The sequence below is a fragment of the Podarcis gaigeae genome (assembly GCF_964106915.1).
Source record: "Podarcis gaigeae genome assembly, chromosome: 14".
NCBI lineage: Eukaryota > Metazoa > Chordata > Lepidosauria > Squamata > Lacertidae > Podarcis > Podarcis gaigeae.
In genome coordinates, this window is record NC_139690.1 from 37,472,540 (window position 1) to 37,494,672 (window position 22,133).

At 45.5% G+C, this 22,133-nt stretch overlaps 1 protein-coding gene and 1 long non-coding RNA gene across 3 annotated transcripts; one reads left to right on the forward strand and one right to left on the reverse strand.

The window, feature by feature from the left end:
• Nucleotides 1-445: 445 nt before the first annotated feature.
• LOC310831072 lies at nucleotides 446-7,328 on the reverse strand. Its single transcript, XR_014557748.1, has 3 exons — nucleotides 7,247-7,328; nucleotides 6,548-6,654; nucleotides 446-1,613 (listed from the first exon to the last, which is right to left on the reverse strand). It is a non-coding gene; the product is annotated as an uncharacterized lncRNA (long non-coding RNA).
• A 92-nt stretch (nucleotides 7,329-7,420) lies between these two features.
• On the forward strand, nucleotides 7,421-20,219 carry AMDHD2 (amidohydrolase domain containing 2). Of its 2 annotated transcripts, none has more exons than XM_083711141.1 (12): nucleotides 7,421-7,532; nucleotides 9,244-9,350; nucleotides 10,043-10,179; nucleotides 11,068-11,207; nucleotides 13,153-13,207; nucleotides 13,937-14,149; nucleotides 14,472-14,560; nucleotides 14,977-15,121; nucleotides 16,046-16,153; nucleotides 16,924-16,992; nucleotides 17,770-17,871; nucleotides 18,838-20,219. In XM_083711141.1, the coding sequence occupies exons 2-12, from the start codon at nucleotides 9,265-9,267 to the stop codon at nucleotides 18,924-18,926; spliced, it is 1,233 nt and encodes a 410-aa protein (XP_083567267.1). In that variant the 5' UTR covers nucleotides 7,421-7,532; nucleotides 9,244-9,264; the 3' UTR covers nucleotides 18,927-20,219. The 2 variants fall into 2 exon arrangements, with proteins under 2 accessions (XP_083567267.1, XP_083567268.1); XM_083711142.1 differs by having other exon boundaries at nucleotides 7,485-7,860.
• The last annotated feature ends 1,914 nt before the right edge of the window (nucleotides 20,220-22,133 follow it).

Here is a 22,133-nt window from a genome sequence, read left to right on the forward strand (position 1 = left end):
TATCAGGACTCTTGATTTGGGCATATTATAACTTCAACCATAGCTAATGAAAGTCTGCACTTCATAATTTCTCCAGAGCTGTATTGTCTAGCTCTGGGAATATGAGCTACAGTTGTGCAGTAACAGCTTTTTCATGTATGGGCATTTATGAAGGGAAAAAGTTTCCTCCACCACCTTGAGTTCCTTGGAGGACTGGCAGGGTAAAAATAGAGATATAACCTAAGGTCACCCAGTGTGTGACATGGCTGAGTGAAGATTTGAACATGGGTCTCCTTGTTCCTATGCTGATAGTTTAGACCAGTGGTCCCCAATTAGCTAAGTACTGAGGAACCCGTTTTTAAAAAGCCAAGCCATGGACACCCCCCCCCCTTTTGGAAAAAAATGATAGCTGTTTTTTGTTATGTGAATGGTGCCACAGACCAGAACCTCTGCTGTAGACTCTTGTTGACTGTCAAAGTAGATAACTTCAAAAGAGACAAGAGATTGCAATCCTGTGTATGCAAATTTAGGAGCTGACTCAGCTGAATTGAATGCTTCAGAGTAAACATGTGGCAGCTTTTCCTTCCCAAATGTGACCGTTGTTGTTGCTGTTAAGCATCCATTCACCAGCAGGCCCCAAGGTGCTTTACACATCTTGGATGTCAAAGGTGAGGGTAAAAAGGTGCATCTCCAGCATTCCCCAAAAGATGTATAGTGAAAAAGCCAGGCACACCTCTATGGGTAGGAATTCCACAATTTAGGGGCTGCCCCAGAAAATTCTCTCTCCTGGGCCGCCACCACCCAAACTTCTGAGTGTTGTGTGGAACTACAAAGAGGGTCTGCTCTACTGATCTTAACACTCAGGAAGGTCTATAGGGAAGCAGACACGTTCAGATACTTGGGGCCTAAGTTGTAGGTGGCTGGAGATACCAAAGTGAGGGGAGCATGATGTGCATAGTCCTTTACCACTAGTCTCTTTAAATGAGCAGCATAATTTAAAAAGGCAACCTGCAAAGAAATGTACAAAGGTGCACCCTTTTTTCACAAAGATGTGCATGGCAACTGGTGGGGGGGGGTCCTATGTATTTTTAAAAGAAAAAGCGAACGATCCACCTATGCACCATTACCCAAGTCTAAATGTTTTGAGATTATGATGTATTATTTGAGTGCAGAAGAGGCAAAACCACATAAGGGACCATGTACAGAAATACAGAGTAGTGAAACACAGGAGCTCAGAATAAGCCTGGATATTTATTTCTTGAGAGCCATGTTGGTGCATCCTAGTAAGGATGAAGTAGGTTGAGGCATCCCTGCAATTACATCAGCAGACAGTCTCTAGTGATTCGGGCCATTGAGAACTTCTTCCTGACTCATTCAGCCCCCCTCAGACCCTTTACGAGCTTCACAGATTGGATTGGAGAGCATCGCCGCCCGCCGCCCCCACCTTGCCAAGGCAATACTTGTATGGGTCTACTTGCAGTGGTGGTGGGTGTCGGGGGACGTGAAATGCCAGCGTTTGCAGCATCTAATTAAGGAAAAAATGGTTTGGGTCTGCAGATAAGCTCTTGTGAAATGGAACGGATCGCCTTGTTCTGATTTTACATTGAAGCTCTGCGCTGCAGAGTGAGTCAGCCCTGCAGAGGAACAGAGAGGGGGAGGGAGAAGCTGACAAAAGGGAGAGGGAGAAGCAGCAGCAGTAGTGATGGATAATATCCATTAATAGGCCACCTCGGTCCCTGGAAGAGGCCTTAAGTCAAATGCTGATTGCGTAGGTAAATTCTCTTTCCGTTGACTGTGCTTCATCTTTTAGCTCCCCTCCCCCAAAAAAAGCCCAAAAAAAAGCCCCAGGGAGGAAAAAGCAAGCCTGTACTGACATAGGTTCCTAGCAAAGATTTAATTAGAAGTGTAGATAATTACAGGTCCTGTCAATTTCTTTTTCTGAAAGAAGGATCACATAGTACAGATAGCTGGGGAGGAGGGCTTAAGATGTTGCTGGACTCCCAATGCTATCAATCCCAGCCAGCATTGTCCATGGTCATGTTCACACCATAAATTTAAAGCACTATCACCATGGTTTCCCACAAAAAGATCTATGAGCAGTAGGAATTAAAGGAATTTAAGGATGCCGAGCTGTCTATTCCCTCCACAGAACTACAGTTCCCAGTGTGGTTTAATAATCCCACTTCGAAGGGAACTCTGGCAATTGTATCTCTGCGAGGGGAACAGGGGTCTCCTAACAAGGCTCTGCACCCTTAGCAAACTACAGCTCCCAGGATTCTTTGGGGAGAAGCCATGACCGTTTAACACAGTATGATAGGTGCTTGAAATGTATGGCATGCCAATTATAGAGATCTTGGGAGTCATAGTACAGTAACATCTTGAGAGCCTGCGGTTCCCCAAACAACTATCTCTGAATGGAACACTAAAGTGTATTTTCTGTGGAATGGCTGTAGCTGTTGCGACCTACATGTGTAGCAACCTGGTTGTAAGCTTTATTTATTGAGCCTGCCAAAAAAAAATCTTATGAAAATACTGGATTCCTTTTCAAAGAAAGGTAGGATTTATTGAGGAGAGGGAGAGAGTAGTAACACATGGCAGTAGAGTGCATTGCTCTCTGCATGCAGATGATCCTAGATTCATTTTCTTGAGTCTTCAGGTAGTGGGAGAGACCTCAATCTGAACCCCTGTGGAGCAGCTGCCCATCAGTGTAGACAAGGGATCACCAAGCTTTGGAACATTGACACTCTTCCCTTCTGTCCCTGATCCTCCAGGTCACACTCCCCACCCCATCTGTTTCTGGAGAAACAGATCCTTCTGGATCCTCATAATCTTAGCATCAAAACCACCAGCACCTGGCTGTGTCCGCAAATGGGATCCATGATTTGTTGCTGGTCTTGTTGTTATGTAAAAACCATGAGGATCCATGGCTTGGATCAAGTTTTTGTGTGGATGACAAGCTCCAGACCCTGATTTTTTACTGTACAGTCTACAGCGTACACTTTATTTTTAGTTGCTGGGTTTTTTGAGACCTTGTGTAAAAAATCACTCAAATTCAGTACTCTTAATTCCTTTGAACCTCCTGATCAATGGTTACCAATCTTTTTTCCCTGTCGATCATTTGAAAGTTGCTGGCAGACTCCTTTTTCTGTCTTTTGTAGCAATTGCAGTGTGCTGTGTTAGATGCTATGTGGTTTTTAATTGTATTTTTATTGCTTCTTTTATTTCTTACATTCTCTCTTATTGTATTACAATTTGCATTCCATGGAACTCAGTGAAATACAAAATAGGGAATAAAATAAACACCAAAATCACAACTAAAAACTTAATGACGACATGTCATGGACCACCTGAATGAAATTCAAGGACCATCACAGTTTGGGAACCCTTGCCCAAGAAACGTTGTTTATTTCAATTTTATTTATTGCATTTAGATCTCACTTTTTCCTCCAAGGAACTCAAGGTAGATTATGTTGAGAGGCAGGGACTGGCCTAAGGTCACCCAGTGAACTTCATGGCAAAGTGAAGATTAGCTCTTCCAGTACCTAGTCCAAGACTCAGACCACTCCACCACAATGCTACCAGACTAAGCACTAGCAAAATCCATCCATTTTCTGAACAGACACCACACACAGTCTCTTTCTTCTGCTCTCTGTCCTGTCCTGTGTTTTGTTTTCTGCATCTGATCTGGTTTCCTGTGGATCAAAAGAGTAGCTAACTCAGGCTCCTAAATTTTCCTCCTGGAAGCTGATGCTCCAAGAGCAATCTAATCTACAGAGAGGCCTGAGAAAAGGACAGAGGCGCAAAACGCACACCAACTAAACCCTACGTCTAGATCATGTGCCTGTTGCCAAGTGATACAACTGGTGCTTTGCAGCTTGAATTCAGCTCAAGGGATTGTTTTACATGGCCTCCTGGTCAGCCCTTTGCCCTCTGCTCTCCTAGCTGGGCCAGGACCGAGGAAGGCAGCGGATTGCCATGGCAGGTCAGATCAAAGTCTTATCTCATGGGTGGGGAAACTCAAACTTTGGGGTGTCAAATGCGGCCCTCGGGGCCTCTGTATCTGGCCCTTGGAACTCTCCTCTTGCAACAATCACACCTCCCACACCACACCTCTCATTGACTTTGATTTGCACCCTGAGTGTTTTTGCCTGGCTGGAATGTGTCCTTGGGTGCTGATAATATCTCCTGCTTGTCTGAATGGAGAAGGGTTTGCAAACGTTCAACCTACTGTGCAAAGGGGAAATCTGCATCCTTTGCTCTGCTCACTTTTGCATTTGGCCCCACCCACCACTATCATGTGGCCCTCAGAAGGTTGACCAGAAAGGAAAGCAGCCCTTGGACTGCCCCATGGTCCACCTAATCTAGCTTTCTACCTCACAAGCAAGCCATTACGGGTGATGGCTATCCCCAATTGCTTCACCCTGGCACCTAGCATTCAGAGGTAAACAGCTGCTGTCCATGGCAGTTTCATTTTAACTACAATGGCTATTGACTCGTACATCCCCAGTGCACATGGAGCATGCGTTTCAACCAAATATGGGTCAAGTGTTGATCCATTAGACTGAACCCAGTCAGAAGGTGTTTTATACATGAACAACACTACCTTGTGAAGATTGAACCAATACCCCTCCTTGTGTGGAGATGCCTACAGTCATGCCTCGGTACAGTACAGAGGCACCTCAGGTTACATACGCTTCAGGTTACAGACTCCGCTAACCCATAAATAGTACCTCGGGTTAAGAACTTTGCTTCAGGATGAGAACAGAAATCGTGCTCCGGAGGCGCGGCGGCAGCAGGAGGCCCCATTAGCTAAAGTGGTGCTTCCGGTTAAGAACAGTTTCAGGTTAAGAACGGACCTTCGGAACGAATACCACTGTACTACCAATGGAGCATCGTCTCACTGATTTACAGGGACAGGTAGCGTTACTTGGCATCATAGGTGTGTACACACCATACATATAAAACACATTCAAGCACCCCACTCCAAGGAATCCTGGGAACTGTAGTTTACCCACGACAAAGCTGTGATTCCCAGCACCCTTAGCAAACTACAGTTCCCATGATTCTTTGGGAAAAGGTTTTAAATGTATGGTGTGGATGTGACACATCATGGTAGAACTCAGACATCCGCTCAAAGGGCCCCCTCAGCCTCATTTTTATTCTGTTGGCAAGAAGGGGAGATGGGCTTTCAGAAAGAGAACTAAAAGGAGGTGGCAGAGGGAGGGCGTCAAGGGTGGCCCTCCTCACTGCCATCTCTGGCCTTAACAGCACCCTTAAGGAACTACAATTCCCAGGATGCTTTATAAAGTGAAAAGAGAAGTGTTAAAGTAGATTTCAAGAGCACTTTGTGCAAATATGAACAAGCGCTATTCTACCAAGTCTTTGCATTGCAGGGGTTGGGCTACATGCCCCTTGGGGGTCCCTTTCAACTCTACAGGTCTGTGAGGCAAAATCAGGCATTTGGTCATAAAGCAAAATCTGGCTGAAGAGCCTTTAGGTGTGTAATCATTATTCAGCATCTGCATCTTAGCAGGAACAGTGGTGGCAAGGAGGAAGAGTCTACTTATTTTGCGGTGCCTTCCACTATGAGTGACTCAGCCCTTAGCTCATGTCCTCCCTGCCTTGCCACTAAGATGTCAGAAGCCTTTATTAATATGCCAGACCTGTTGTCAGGAAACCTTTCAGCAGGGAATAAGAAACACCTCTCAGCTACCAACAACACAGACGGATGACTGGTTTTCACAGCCACCTCAGATTTCCATCACATTGATACAGTTCTGCAACTAGGTCTTTCTGCATGCATCATTATATCCTACATTCGTGTTGAATATATATATATCCCCCGCGCACACGCACGCACGCACACACACAATGCCCTGAAATCTGCAACAGATGAGCACTGAATTTGATGGTATCAGCTAGAAGATCCTTCACACTGAAAAAGGCATGTGGTCCTGAAGATTTGAGCAAGGTGTTACTAAAGTTATGTATTCTGTGCATGCTGGCATCCTCTCCACGATCCACATTTAACTCCCGATTTTTGTGCCACTGAATTATTAGTAATGCAGGCTTCAAGAATCTTCTTCAGCTTGAAGGTCACATTCCTTTCTGGGCAGCCTCCTGAGGACCACATGCTAGTAGTGAGTGGGACCATGAGCAATAGTAGGTGGAGCCAGAAAAGTGAATTTATGCACCCACATCCTCTCTCGCCTCCTTCCAAGCAATCAAGAGGCATTAGCAGAATTCCAGCTACATCCCAGTCAGGCAAAAACATTCAAGGCAAAGCAAGGCCAGGGCATGGATGGGGTATTGACCTGGTGAGAGGGGTGTGTGACTGAGGAATCAAGAGAATTGTAGCGTTGGAAAGGACCACAAGGATCATCTAGTCCATCTTTCACCCAACATGGGGCTTGAGCCCAGAAGCCTGAAATTAAGTGTTTCATGCTCTACCAACTGGTGGTATAGCTTCACCCATATCCTAAAAGTTGTGGTATATTAATAACAATAATATATGTGAAGTACTTTGAGCACTTGAAAGATAAATGCTGCTTCATTATTATTACCTTACCTCTGCCTCATTTCCATCTCTCGCACACACATATTCATGGATCTTGTGTACTAACATGCATTATCTCTACAAGAGCAATGATGGTGAGGGGGCAGGGCAGAGAAGAACTGGTGTTTTTTCCCCCCTACAGATGTTCTTGTCCAATAAGCAAACAGACATGTGGCTGGATCCTGGTCGTTGGTTGCGCTTTACCTCAGCTCCATTGTCACTCTTCAGAAAAAAAGGAAACTGCCTGCAGTATGCAAATTTTTTCTGTCATACCCATTTCTTAGCCGCCCTTTGGCATGTTCTTGCTGCTTCAGGGTTCCCAGAACAAGAAAGAATAGGCGGCTAGAAAGCAAAACAAATAGTTACAGCAAATGTACAAAGGTCCTGGAGGCTGGCACATTAGGGCAAATGGGGCACTGCCCCACTGACCTCAGTCTGCCCAGCAGGCATCTTAACTGCAGTCAGATTTTATAGTTTAACCGATATATATATATTTAATGTATTTCTTGTACACCCCTTGGAGTAGATTGTAGTTAAGCAGTACAGAGTGAGTGAAAACAAATATAGAAACAACAAATTGTTCAAATAAATAAAAGTAAGATAAAATGTTTAAATAAATAAAAGTAAATAAAACAATAAATTGCTTAAATAAAACATCTAAATCAAGGAAACAAACAAACAAACAAACAAATACATATGTATATCTACCACCTAATTCCCCGTCTCCATAGAATTGCATGCTCAGCTATTCCTAGTCAGCTGTTACTCTGACCATCTCAAGGGCTGCTGCCGGCACTGACCCCTTCCTTTCCTTTCCCTTCCCATCATGGCGGCTCGTCTGTGCCGCTCACGTGCCCGTAGGGAGCCCATCCCCCCCCACAGTCTTTCCTATCAGCTGACGAGGAAAGACTTGTCACGTGAGCGGGATCCGCTGCTGGAGAAGAGCGTTAAGGCAGAAGTTGGGCGACCCGAGAGACGGCTTATGTGTTGGGAGCCGGTAAGGCCAATGCTCTGCGCTTCTTTCCGAGGGAAACCACGGGGGTTCAGCAGCTACTCGGAACACCTCTTCTTTCCCTGGAGCAGAAATGCTAGCCAATGAGAAGGTGCTTGTGTAAAGCACATGCTAATTTATGCAGATGTAGGCGGGACTGCTCTTTCTTGGGCAACTTGCCTCCCCCCGCATTGAGTGACAGATGACATCACGCTCCTCGGTTTCCGAACTGATACACTGGGCTGAATCTCTCCATCGCCCCTCCATTGACATGATGGGGGCCGATTTGCTACCAGTCTTGAAAATAGAAGAGAAGGCGGAGGAAGCTGACACGGTAGATTTCACTGCCCTGTGTTGTAGTGATTTAGATATGATTTACAACCCTCCTTTAAACGTTAGAATATTCCACAAGGCAGTATAAAGTCCACAGTGCAATAAATGGAGCACAACTAGAATTGTTATTTTTTATATGCTTTAGAGCAATAACTTTCAGGAGAATATACATCTATATAATTTATTTACATTATTGTAATATACCGTAATTATATCACATATTCCTTGTGTTTTTACAAACTTAGTAAGAGGCTTGAGATTTTAAGAAATAATATAAAATAGTGAAGCTGAACTTATTTGTTTACTACTTTTTCCTTTCCTTTTTTAGTTAGCTTTTTAAAATAAAATTTGGTGCAACCAAAGATTTAAACTGGCACTTTGAATTGCACCTAGAAACAGACTGGCAGATGCTGTACATCTTGGTGATTAAAATATTTTTTAGCACCAGTTGCTGGAAAATGCAGGAGGAGAGATTTCTGTTGAGCTCAGGTCCTGTTTGTGAGCTTCTTGTGGGCATCTGGTTGGCTACTGTGAGAACAGGATGCTGGACTAAATGGGCCACTGGCCTGATTCAGCAGGGCTCCTCTTATGAGCAGAGGCAGCAGTGAGGGTGGTACTTACCCTGTTATTCTTACTGCAGGGAAGACAGTTACAGTTGTAGGTGTTCAGCATCACATTGGCTACCCTTGCCAGGCCTAATGTATGGTGGTGGATTCTAGTTGCCCATTAAAGAAGGAAATGCACTCTGCACATGCACAGTTGTGTTTTTAAAGAGGGCTGCCTCTGACCTCTGGGATGTGCTTTACGCATTCTGTTTTTTTAAAAAAAATTAGAATGCAAAATGTTGCAGCAAGAAAAGCAGAACTCTGTCAATCATATAAATAAAAATGTTAGAGCTTTTGTATGGTTTTGTTTCTGCCACAGAGAGGTCCAAGGGAGCATGCCATCTAATTGTTGAGTTTACCAGGCATTGCACCTATACTTTCAAGAACATTTTTTTAAGCCCCCCCCCCCCTTTTTGGCCCCACTTCCAGATCAATAAAATAAGAACAACAACAACCAAACCAATACAGATCAATAAAATAAGAACAACAACCAAACCAATACAGACCAATACCCTCAAGTTTACAATCTAAAAGATAATGGCAAAACACAGGGGAAAGGAGATGGAGGAAGGAGGGAGGAGGAGCAAACCCAGTCATTGGTTTTTGAGGTTACATTTCTTATGGTGACAGGCAGAGAAGAAAACAATTCAGATAACCAGATGGAATGGCTGCTTCTAGGTGCGAGCCAACGGCAATGCCTGATGTCGTCTTCCTTGCAGAACTGTTTTGTTATTTCCCCACCTATTCTCTCTGTGTTTTGCTTCCTTTCTCATTACCAGGCGCATTCCCTGAATGCCTGAATGATGCCACCTGACAAAGCCACCTCAGATGCTCCAGTCTTCCAGTTTACTAACTGCTGGATTTTGAAGAATCATGAGCTGCAAAGGTGAGCATGTGGGGGAGATGCTTTGCTTCTTGTTGTCTGCGATGGCCTTAAGGTGTGTAGCCATAGTTGAGAGTAATCATAGTACAGTGGTACCTCAGGTGAAGTACTTAATTCGTTCCGGAGGTCCGTTCTTAACCTGAAACTGTTCTTAACCTGAAGCACCACTTTAGCTAATGGGGCCTCCCACTGCTGCTGCGCCACCAGAGCATGATTTCTGTTCTCATCCTGAAGCAAAGTTCTTAACCTGAAGCACTATTTCTGGGTTAGCGGAGTCTGTAACCTGAAGCGTATGTAACCTGAAGCATATGTAACCTGTATGTCCTGGATCCAGTGACATGGCAAACTGAGGCTAATAAAAAATGGAATCAAAATCTTCTGAACTCTTCCTTGTGGCCATGCCAGAGTGGGAGGATGTGCATGTGAGCCTTTGTGGAGGCCAGGCTTGTTTTTTTTTTTGTAACACTAAACTATGGTTTATACTTACATCTGAACCAGCCTTGTATGTTTACATGTACCAGTGTTTGCTCCTGATCAAATATCTTTGTAAAGACAATGCTAATTTCTTCAACTTGCTAGCATTTGTAGACAAAGTTCCGGTGAAATCTGCTGCTTTTTATTAAATGTACTTGCAGACGCATGGCTTTCTCCCAGGTCTGGCTGTGTTCTAGGTTACTGGTTGCTTCTGTTTTCAGAGAGGACTTGTGGGTGAGAGAAGGAAAGATCCTAAACCCAGAGAAGCTGTTCTTTGATGAAAAGAAACCTGCAGACGTCCAGCTGGACTGCAAGGGAAGCATCCTGGCACCTGGCTTCATTGATGTGCAGATCAATGGTAAGGTATTGGAATAATTCCAGTACAAGAGAACACTGAGGATTAGGATGGTTTAAGCAGTGCAGAAATTGCTGCCTCTTAGATTCTGCTTGTGTAGTCCATGCTTGAATCTTTTTAAAGCTTTGCCGTGAAAATGTGACTTGCAGAAAAAGCACAGAAGAGTTAGATAAGAGAGGCAAGTTGGAAGAAAACATTATTTCATAATTTTGTGGGTTCTAAGCTTTTACATATATATGAGCAACATCATAGAATGAAAGAATTGTAGAGTTGGAAGGGACCACTATGGTCATCTAGTCCAGCCCCCTGCAATGCAGGAATCTTTTGCCCAACGTGGGGCTCGAACCCATGACCTTGAGATTAAGAGTCTCATGCCCTACCAACTGAGCAATTTTAGACTATATTTAGATCAGGAGTGGGTAGCTGTTTTCAGCCGTCAGGATCCACATGACATTGGTAGGTGAGACAACAAATCTGAATCTTACATTTGTACAGTTGGCTGCAGTTCTGCCACACAAAAGCCAGAGATTTCTAGGCCTATATTTGCCCATCTGGACAAGCAAGAGGCATTTGTACAGTTCAAATGTACTGGAAAGCAGGATCCCTCCACTCAACCAGTGATATGTTACTCCTGTACATCATCTGCTTCCAGAGACACCCTGGATCAGCCATCTCCAACCTGGTGCCCTCCAGATGTTAAGGGCTACAACTCCCATCTTTCCTGAACATTGGCCAAACTAGCTAGCTTAGGGACATGGGAGTCTGCATCAACTACATTATTTATTTATGCATGCCCTGCCCTGCCCATCTAGAGGGCACATGGTTAGGGATGGCTAACCTAGTTTTCATAGCATAGCCAGTCGCAACTTATCTGTTCTTCCCTTCACACAGGAGGCTTTGGAGTGGATTTCTCTCTGGCCACAGATGATGTGGGAGCAGGAATCTCACTGGTTGCCCAGAAAATATTGTCTCACGGAGTGACCTCTTTTTGCCCGACCCTGGTGTCCTCACCATCATCTGTATATCACAAGGTAAGCAAGAATAGGGCCCTATGAATACCCTTCCTTACTCATGAGATCTAATGTTGCTCTAAGCAGCTTTTACACGCCTTGAACAACCTGCGAGTCGAACACAGCCAACCATGTGTGGCAGCCTACAGAAGTGTGATAAATCTCCCATCTTTGCTGTTTGCCTGGGATTCCAAAAACAGAGCAGCAGAGTGAGGCCCACAAGAGTCTGACATACCACAGTACAAAGCTGTGTTGTTCATGTTGTTTCACAAATTGTGAAGGCCTGGATGAGCCTCTGATAGTTGAGCTGCCTTCTGTGCCTATTTCCATCTAGATGCACACACCCCAAACTCTTGTCCATTTCTGTTCTTTCTCCTTAAAGCAGGCACAGGTTGGTCAAATTAATCCCAGTAGCATTAGAGTTCTCTGGGATCATGGGAGAAGTCTTGCCTGTCGCCTGGTACCCGAGGTGGTTGGTTCCCAATGAGACTGGTAGGGCAGAGGACAGGGAGCCCAACAGTAGGTGGCGCCAGAGCTAATGACAGGCAGAGCCAACTTCTTCCAGTTTTGTCCCCATCCTCTTCCCTACTGAATTCTACAAGCACAACACTGACAGAAAGGAGAAGGCACGGAGGAAGCTGCCTTTTCCTGACTCATGCCACTGATTTGTCAAGCTCTGGCAGCAAGTCTCCAGAGCTTTAGCAGGGGACATTCTCAGACCTACCTGAGGAGGCAGGGGACAGAACCTAGGACCTCCTGCATGCCTCTGAGACAGACAGTTCCACCCCCTGAAATGGAAGCAGCTGTTTAAAATGGTATTGTGGTGCTTTAAATGTACAGTGTGAATGTGGTCTTTTTGTTCAGTCACTGAGCAACAGCTCCTCCCATCTAAGGTGGAGTACCTCTTCAGCTCATGTGTCCTTGTCTGTCTGTAGCCTTCCCAAATGAGGAAGTAAATGGTTGGACTCTAAACTAAGATTGCTAGTTGTCAAACTTTAGACTGTTGATAAGGTGCTGTTTTCATGGACCTATATATATCTATGTTTCCTGTCAAATAACAACGCATACCCACACTGGGAATACAGAGCTTAATAGTTGTGGAGAAAAGAAAGAAAAACAGGGGTGATGGTTGTAGTTTTAGACGTTGCAAGAACAGCAGTCAAATGGAAGTGTCTCTCCACAAGCTTCCATGTGTCAATGGAGGGCGAAAGACATATTTGATTGTCTTAACCAAGTCAATAAAGGGATACCCGATCAGGAGCTTATGTAATGAAACAGGGCTAAGGCCCATTTTTCTAAGACTGTGATATCTCTCTGTCTCATGGGGCTGAGGCCTTGTTGGTTTCATGGGTCCATGAAGCGACCAGGAAACTGGGCCCAGAAGAAGGTTTGTCCTGAAGTGCCTCTCTGACTAGGGCCCCATCCGCACCATACAATTAAAGTACTCTGATACCACTCTAAAGAGCCATGCCTTCCCCCAAAGAATCATGGGAAGTATAGTTTGTTAAGGGTGCTGAGTCGTTAGGAGGCTGCTATCACCCTCAACGAGGTACAATTCCCAAAGTTCCTGGGATCCATCGCTGAGGAAGGATCACTGGTTTGAGCCCCCACTCCAAATAGCCAAAGTTGACTCTTAAGGCAAGATAGTTGGGATGCTCTTTTATTATTTTTGCTCATGTGGGTTCAGGGCAAGTGAACGATTGCAGCTATGGGACCACACACTTTAGCCAATTCAGCACTGAATGTAGTGACATCAGATGACTTTAGTCCTGAGTTCAGATGTCACCTTGACCACATACTCAATGAGATGGCTTGACTGTATCCCATCTGCAAAGTGGGAATCTTGCCGGCCGCCCTTGCATCATGGTTTGAACAAGTTAATTATGCAAAGTGAAGTCAGCAGGCAAGGGCTTTCTGTTCATACATTTACAGCAATGATTAACTGTGATGTTTCTGACGACTCCAGGTGCTGCCTCAGATCTGTGTCAAAAATGGAGGACTTCATGGAGCTGGTGTCCTAGGTGAGTGTTACACCTACTCTCCTACAGGACAACATCTGCCATATTCGTTACCTTTATACCTCACCTTTCTTCCAAGGAGCTCAAGGTTGGATACATGCTTCATTCCCCAGTCACTTTACCCTCACAGCAAACCTGTGAGGTATGTTTGGCTGTAAAACAGTGAGTGGCCAAAAGAGACCCTGTGAGATTTATGGCTCAGTAGAGATTTGAACTCAGGTCTCTCCATTCCTAGTCCACCATTCCAGGGGTGGGGAATTTCAGTCCCAGGAGCCAAATGTGACTTATAGGCCTTTTTATCTGGCCCTTGGGACACCCTTCCCAGGCCACGGCCTCTGCCCCCAGGCCTCACCCCTCACTGGCCTCTCCTCCTCCAGTGCTTTTTCTTGGATGGAATGTGTCCTGGAACTGTGTTGGTGCTTCTTGTTTGCCTGGATGGAGCTTCGAGAGAGGGGAATGAGGAGGAAGGCGATGAAGACTCACAGAGTTGATTGGCTCTGTAGGTCTGCCTTGCTGCAGGTTGGGACTTGCAGAAGAGGGCATCACTGTCCTCATCCAAGAACAGGGATGGGGAGCCTGTGGACCTCTAGATGTTGGGCTTCAGCTCCCATCAGCCTCAGCCCACTTGGCCAGTGGTCAGAGCAGATGGGAGTTGTTTCCCAGCAACATCTCCAGGGCTTCAGGTTCGCGACTCTGCTCTAGAACTCACCCATCTCTTCTGCAATGGGACAGGGGTTCATCTGGAGGGTCCATTCATCAGCAAAGAAAAAAGAGGGGCACACCCAGAGCACTGCCTTCGCACCTTCGAGACGGGAGCCTTCCAGGAATTGCTAGACACCTATGGGAGCCTGGACAGCGTCCGTATTGTCACCCTAGCACCCGAGATGAAGAGGAGCAGTGAAGTGATCAAGGAGCTCACCAAGTGCGGCATCTGTGTGTCACTAGGTAAATATTGCCTCCTCTACACGAGACCTTAAAGTTTGAGATTTGGGATCTGGCAGGCAGGGAACAAGCCTAGGTCCACACATGTTTTGGAACAGCGGAAATAATATTATTCATTCTATTATTGATCGAAGGATGCATTTGGTGTGGGGGTTCCTGGAAGCGGATCCAGAGTTTTCATATATTAGAAATGGGGAAATGCATTATATTTCCAACAGCTAGGATGCCCACTAAATATTAGGAGTATAGGAAGTTGCCTTCTGTTGAGTCAGACGTTGGTCCCTCTAGCTGAGTACACTTGACACCTGGTTCTCCTTGATCCTAGGTCACTCCATGGCTAACCTGTCTCATGCCGAGGAGGCTGTTCAACATGGGGCCACCTTCATCACTCACCTTTTCAATGCCATGTTACCTGTGAGTATCATCAATTACTTCCAGCCCATCAGGCCCCTTGATCCAGCCCCTGATATTCTCCCTCTCAGTCTGGCAGGTGTCTTAAGAATCTCCACACATTTTTTGCCTTACTGGAAAGCAAGTTTTTGGCCTTTCTGCTTGTGAAGCTACATCTAAAAATATGGGAATGATGCCTTCCGAATGCGCGGGCTGGGGGGGCGGGGTCAACAAATTTTAACTGGTGCCATGACTGAGAAGACCCTGTATCTGGTCCACCCCTATCCCTGCACTTGAGTCAGGGGTGGAGGAGGACCTGGAGGAGAGCCTTGAATGAAGGATTCCCATTTCCTCTGCCTGCCAATCTCCCTTCTTTAGCAGTTAAACAACACTCCATGGGGCACCATTCTGATGCTCATCCTGGTTTTGTCTACCTGCAGTTCCACCATCGAGATCCTGGGATTGTGGGACTCCTCACAAGCGACCAGATCCCCCCAGGTCAGAAAGTGTTCTATGGCATGATATCAGACGGCATCCACACGAATCCTGCTGCCCTGAGGATCGCTCACCGGGCTGACCCTAAAGGTTTGTCCCATTGGGCAGGAAATCCCCTGAGTAGTGAATATGGAGTTAGTCTTGCTAGATCGGTTCCCAGCTGCTGCCTGTAGGTACTGGGGAAACAGTGTGATTTATTTATTTATTTATGTATGTATTTTATTATATTTATATATTACTCTTCATCAAAAGATCTCAGGGCAGTTCAAAAGATAAAAAACACAAGAGAAAAGCACAAATAGCAACAACAAAACAATAGACCCCCCCCAAAAAAAACACATATAAAAGGCTGTAGAATATTGATTGGCCAAAGGCCTGGTTGAAGAGGAACATTTTTGCTGGGTGCCCAAAGATATATAATACAAGGGAGGTAGAGAGAGATCAGCTAGAGTATGTTCATTAGAGTGAGGTCACATCTGCACTATACATTTAAAATGGTAGTGAGGCAGTGTGGTACAGTGGCCAGAGTGTTGGGCCTAAGACCTGGAAGACCAGGATTCTAAGCCCCACTCAGCTGTGAAGCTCACTTGGTGGCCGGGGACCAATCACTGTTTCTCAGCACAACCTACCTCACAGGGTTATTGTGAGGGTAAAACAGGAAGACACTCCTTTAAGGTCCTTGAAGGAAAGGTGGGATATAAATGTAATAAATAAATAAATGCCACTTTAAAGCCATCATGGCTTCCCCCAAATAATCCTGGGAACTGTGGTTTGCAGAGAGTAGTTAAGGGATCCCCGTTCTCTTCACAGAGCTACAGTTCCCAGATGATTGCTTTAAAGTCTGCTTTCAACAATGTAGATGGGGCCTGAAAGAGTAGGGAGTCCAACAACATCTGGAGGGCCAGAGATTCCCTATTGTTGAGCTAAAAGAACTATTGACTTGGCAGTTCCTGTGTTCTTTGCTGACCTTTATGACAAGACTGGAGTTAACGTGAGCCAATTATGTCCCTTTAGGTCTGGTCCTGGTGACAGATGCCATCCCAGGCATGGGGCTTGCCCCAGGCAGGCACACCTTGGGCCAACAGGTAGTGGAGATGGATGGGCTGAACTCCTACATTGCAGGTGAGTTCCCCAGAATCCAGGTAGGGAGGACGGGACCCTGGACAACTTTCTCATTCAGGGTTGGAGTGTGTGGCCTGACTTTTGAACCATTAAGCTCCTGAAGGCCCAAACCTTGCAGATACCAGGAACAACCTCCTTCCTGCATGGCATCACCATGATGTTGGCTGCGCAAACCATTGCTCAGTAGCAGAGCATCTCCCTTGCATACAGAAGGTTCCAGGTTGAATCTCTGGCATCTCCATGCTGGGAAAGATCTATGTCCAAAACCCTGAAGAACAGCTGCCTGTCAGTGAAGGCAATACTGAACTAGATGGACCAATGGTCTGGCTCACAATAAAGGCAGCTTCCTGTCTTTCTACATTGTGTGCAGCCCATACTGGGCTCCATGCTTGATCCTGACTGCTACGGTCACAATCCATGGACCAGTGCAAAGTGAATCTCCCAGCATGTGTGTGATACCAGGATAAGACATTGCACACTTAGTCCTTTCCCACAACCTAGTGATGGTGCATTCTTAATTATACTGGCTAAACTTGAAGCATTTTCCAGAGCTGTTGCTCAGGTTAATGACCACAAGGGAAAAAGAAAAATGCACCTCATAGAGAAGAAAGGAATGAAGTTGTGTTGACGTGCTGCAGACTCAATCCAAACAGCTCAGTCCTTTGCTAGTCTACTCAGGAGTCAGGAAACTGGACTCGCATATTGGCTTGTGTGAACAGCTTTCCATTTAACTTTGTTCTTTCATTCTCTCACCCCTTCCCTCTTCACAGGGACCAAAACGCTGAGTGGCAGCATTGCAACCATGGACACATGTGTTCGACATTTCAAGGATGCCACTGGTAAGGCTGTTCTGTGTGGGATGAGAAGGGGGAACCCATGGCTGTCCATACGTTCTTGGACAAAATGGTCCTCCTGTGAATCAGGGATTGATTAAGTAGCAGGAAGTAAAGAGCAGGAAGGAATGGGCAGTTCTTTAAATGGAGAAAGTGGAGTCCCCCAAAGATCAGTATTGGGGCCTATGCTTTTAAACTTGTTTTGGCCACAGTAATCTATGCACTGGTAACCTCAAGACTCAATTATTGCAATGCGCTCTATGTGGGGTTACGTTCAGTTTGGTCTGGAGTCTCCAACTGAAGGAAAACGCTGCAGCTAGATTGTTGATGGGGACAGACTATCGCTGATGCTAAAATGTTTGCCTTGGCTGTCTGTAGCTCAGACTCAAGATCCTGTTAATAATTTACAAGGCTCCAGGGCACCTCAGGATCACCAGATCACTGAGGTCTTCATTGGAGTTCCTGCTAGTGGTCCTTGGTGGCTTGGCTACACAACTTGTGTCCACCAATAGCCATGCATTTAGCATTGCATGCCCAATTTTATGGAACTCCCACTTGAGGTCAAACAGGTTCCCTCCCTGTCAAGCTTCTAGCACCTACTGAAGGCTTCTTTATTCCTGCACGTATTTTCATTGAAGTTCGATTTCACTGTTTTAATTGATTATTTGTTGTTGTTGTATTCTGTCTTTGTAAACCAGCTTAAAGACTATTGTAGTTAAGCAATATGTAAATTGCTTAAGCAAATAAATAAAATCGTAGTGATGGATCTTCTCTCTTTTTCAGGTTGCTCTGTAGAGACAGCACTGGAAGCTGCTTCTCTACACCCTGCTCAGCTCTTGAAAATCGAGGACAGAAAGGGCACCTTGGATTATGACACCGATGCAGGTATTGGCCGTCATTGGGAGAGCGAGTTCCAAACCTCCCACCCCTAAGCCCCTCCTGTGTGTCTTCTGCTGGAAAATCCTCAAACTGAGGAGAGAGTCTCTTTCTTCCCCCATCAGGGAGAGCACAACAACTAGAGTAGGGTGTGAAGTTCCAGGGAGGGAGAGAGTAGGGCAGTTTCACTGGACTCCTAGTGGACAGTTGAAGCTGTGCTTGGTGCAGCTATGACTTTGGGAAGGGGAGGAACATAGCTCTGCAATAGAACCCATTCTTCATGAAGCACCCAGATTCATTCCCTAGCAATCTCTAGTTTGAGGACAAAGAAGGTAACATGTAGTGGAGAAGACATTCCCCTGAAACCCTGAAGAATTACTTCCAGTAGGCAATAGTATGGCCTGATATAAGGCACTTTTGCCTGTTTTCTACTCCTTTAGGGATTATCGTGGATCAGGGATGGAGACCCTGTGACCCTGCAGTTGTTGCTGGACTCTCACCTCCCATAACCTTTGGCCACCAGCATTGGAAGGGCGACAGTTTCCCCATCCCTGCCCTCACATCAGTCTCGACCAGATATTTCTTTTTCATGCACCTGTTTCAACAGGCATTGTGCCAAATATGCAAAAAGGAAATGGCCCTGAGCATTGTTGGGAGTGCTTGGTGGCTGGTCCATTAGAGCAAATGGGGCACTGCCTCACTAACTTTCAGACTGCCGCACAACTGCCTGCCTTCTAACTTACATTCACTCCAGGTGGATGGCACTGCCTGTCAGTTTCCCCCTCCTTAGTCTCAGTGTTGCCTTTCTAGAGCTCCACCTGTCATTGGCTCTGGCTCAGCCTATCATTGGCTCTGGTTCCACCTACTGTCAGGCTCCCCACCTTCAACCCCATCAATCCCAGCAGGTGCCAGCTGCCAATGACCCACTGTATCCCACTTCCTCTGTTGAGTGACATAAATTTATATTCCATACAGATTTCCTGTTGCTGGATGACAACCTCCATGTTCGGGCAACCTACATTGCAGGCCAGCAGGTCTGGAGGCAGGACAGCTTTGCCATCTAAATCTAGAGCTGAGACTCTGACAGCAGCACTTCAGATCAGTGGCAGAGAGTGGATTTTAGCCAGAACAGAGCATTTTTTCTCCAAATGCCCCTGTCTCTCTTGTTCCTGCACAGTGGAGGCTGGTCCATTAGGGCAAATGGAGCACTGGTCCACCATCCTCAGTTGGCCCTCAGTCAGCCAGCCCTCACCTACCTGTCTTCTTACTTAAAACCAAGCCAGGCGTGGCCCTGGCTCGCAGCTTCTTCCTCTTTGGTCTCAAGTTTTGCCCTTGTGCAACTCAACAGGCAGATGGGGGACAAATCTCAAATAAGTTGGCTCCACCTCCCATTGGCTGTCGCTCCCCTCATCACTGGCTCTGACTCCATCTTCTGACCATCCCACTAGTCCCAGTGAACACCAGCCATCTCTGCTTCCTCTGACTCTGGAAAAAAGAAGTCTTATTCAAACAAGTTCCAGCTGTGGCAGTCCTTTCCACTGTTCACAAATTGCATCCTGCATGGCAAGTTGCTTGTCTCCAAGGAGCTGTGGATGGAGCTGTTAATTTCCTCACCTGGCCCCAGAAACCCGGAGGTGGTTGTCTTGTCTGGCTGCCTTCAGATGCTTGCTTCTCCCATTATCGTGTGTGAATGCAAAGGCCTGGAGGAAAATATTGCACAGGGCTGAACTGAATGCGCAAATCAACTTATGAGGTTGCTTTTATCTAAAGAACTTCTCAAGCACGTCTGAAACAACAGGAGCTAGACACTTGATTTTAAAAATGCAGAATTCTGCACTAGATGCCATAGGGGAGCTCTGGCCATTTTCCTCCCACGGTGCCTCTGTTGTGGCCTTCAGCCATAAACCCACCCCTACCCCTTGTAATGCTGGAATGGTGCCTTTTCTTTTACTGTCATCTTCCTTGCCACAGATTAAAGCCAGCTGAGACATCTCGTGCATGTTATTCCAATTCTAGGAGGGTGAGACGCTACCATGAGCTTTCCCCCATGTCTGAGGTGTTCCTTAGGTTGCTGTTATTTGCCCTCTCATTGCATCTAGCTCCCCAGCCATCATCAAGCCATCCTAACGAAAGAACTCACCTCATCCATTGTCCTTTCTAGTTGCCTCTGCACTGCTCTTATATGGACCTCTAATATTCCAATAAGGAATATTACCCTGCAAGTCAGATTCTGCATAAAAACCATCCAACTCAGTTCTGAAGCCTGACTTAATCTTGCACATATGTATACCAGTTTGCTGTGCATAATACATTCTGTTTCCTGGAATAATGAGGGAAGAAAGGAAGCTATGTGGAAACTTTGTGCTTGGCCTTGTTTTCTGCCTCCTGCTTCTGAGACGGTTTCCTGAACACCTGTCCAAATCACAGGGATCAGGCCTGTGCAGAGCTTGTCTGAGGCCCAGGGCAGGACCTTGTTAGAATAAAGTTATAAACTCAAAAAGCAGCCAGTCCCTGGCAGGGCCCCCTACTGGCTTAGCCGTCCAAGGCCTGGGACAAGTGTACCCAGCTGTCTCCTGCAGGGGCCTGACAGGGACCAGAAGCCTGGGTTGTCTTTGTGGGGGTGTGATTTTTTTAATTTTTTTTTTTTTAGAAGTTAGAAGGCTGATATTCTCAATACAGTGGTACCTCGGGTTAAGTATTAATTCATTCTGGAGGTCCGTTTTTAACCTGAAACTGTTCTTAACCTGAAGAACCACTTTAGCTAATGGGGCGTCCTGCTGCTGCCGTGCCGCTGGAGCACGATTTCTGTTCTCATCCTGAAGCAAAGTTCTTAACCCAAGGTACTATTTCTGGGTTAGCGGAGTCTGTAACCTGAAGCGTATGTAACCCAAGGTACCACTGTAGCCTGAATTCTGAACTAGGTGCCACATTCCAGATTTGTGCCGCTCAGTTGCTGATGCATGGATTCACAAGAGCCCTGGTGCCACAGCTACGTGTTGCTCATTTGTTGTTTGCTTGACCTCTTGTCTTTGAAATGTCGGAAGTTGGTGTTAAGAATCAAAGTCCTAGGCCCTGCTGGAGACTTGGCACTGTAACAAATGGCCATGGTGGGTTATGCTGGCATATACATATTTTCTAAATAGTTTTCTAAATCTTTAAATTCTAAATAAATAAACAAATGGTTGCCCACTTCTAAACTCAAATGAGGATGTGGGTTTCCCATGTTTTTGCCATCTCCTTGGGGTCTCTGGAAGTTAGTGCAATCCTATGTGTGTCTGCTCAGAAGTAAGTTCTCCCTGTGTCCAGCAGGGCTTACTGCCAGGTTGGTGCGTATAGAATTGCAGTCTAAGTCTCTGTAGTCTGGGGTGAGTGCATTTTAAAAGCACTTAAAAATTAAGTATTACAAAAAAGAAGAAGGAAGATATAGAGAAAATAAGAATCATGAAATATTTCTTAGGCCGCAAAAACAGTAAATGGTGAGATCTTAATAGCACACTTGTAATAGCATACATTTTTGTAGGTTGGATATATGGAGAAATCCTCAGTTTCCAGGTAGCTCTGCTAGGGTGCCTGCACACACACACACAACCTCACTATCTTGGTAAGCAGCAGTAACACTGTGTTTGAGAGACTGGCCACACCATGCCAGGATAGCTACTTCTGGTATATATGCATACACAAGTGTAAAGAGAAAAATATACAGATGTCGACATTAAATGCCAATGAAATGCAAAAAGTTAAGTCTTTGGCAATTCAGTTAGAACTTAAACTCTGAAATAGTAACTAAGGTGCAAGAGCCTGGAGCAATGTAAAACTATTCAGTAGACTTAGAATAATTTTAACCCAGCTTCTACAGGGGTTACAAATTACAATATGGTGATGATATTCAAGAATGTACATGCATATGCAATTAAAGGGGCCAGTGGACCCACCAACTTCACAAATCATTAGTATAATGAAGTTAAACTTGTACTGATGAGTAGCAGCTTTCATAGACTGGAACTCTGGGTGAATCTGGACAATTATATCTTGGTTTATTAAGCTGTGGTACGTAGGAGCCTTTTCTTCCTATGCAGTGTGCACATAGCTCTTTTGCTCATCTATTAGCTGTGATTCAACCAGGAAGTCTGTAATCATCATTACAATTCAAAAGGGTTCTGTGCATACTCATTCTAATCATCTGAACTGGACTTTTACCTGCCAAAGGAAAATGTTTCACTTTTATTTTTAAAGAGTGGTTTCCCTATATATTGATCTCTCACATCTGGTAG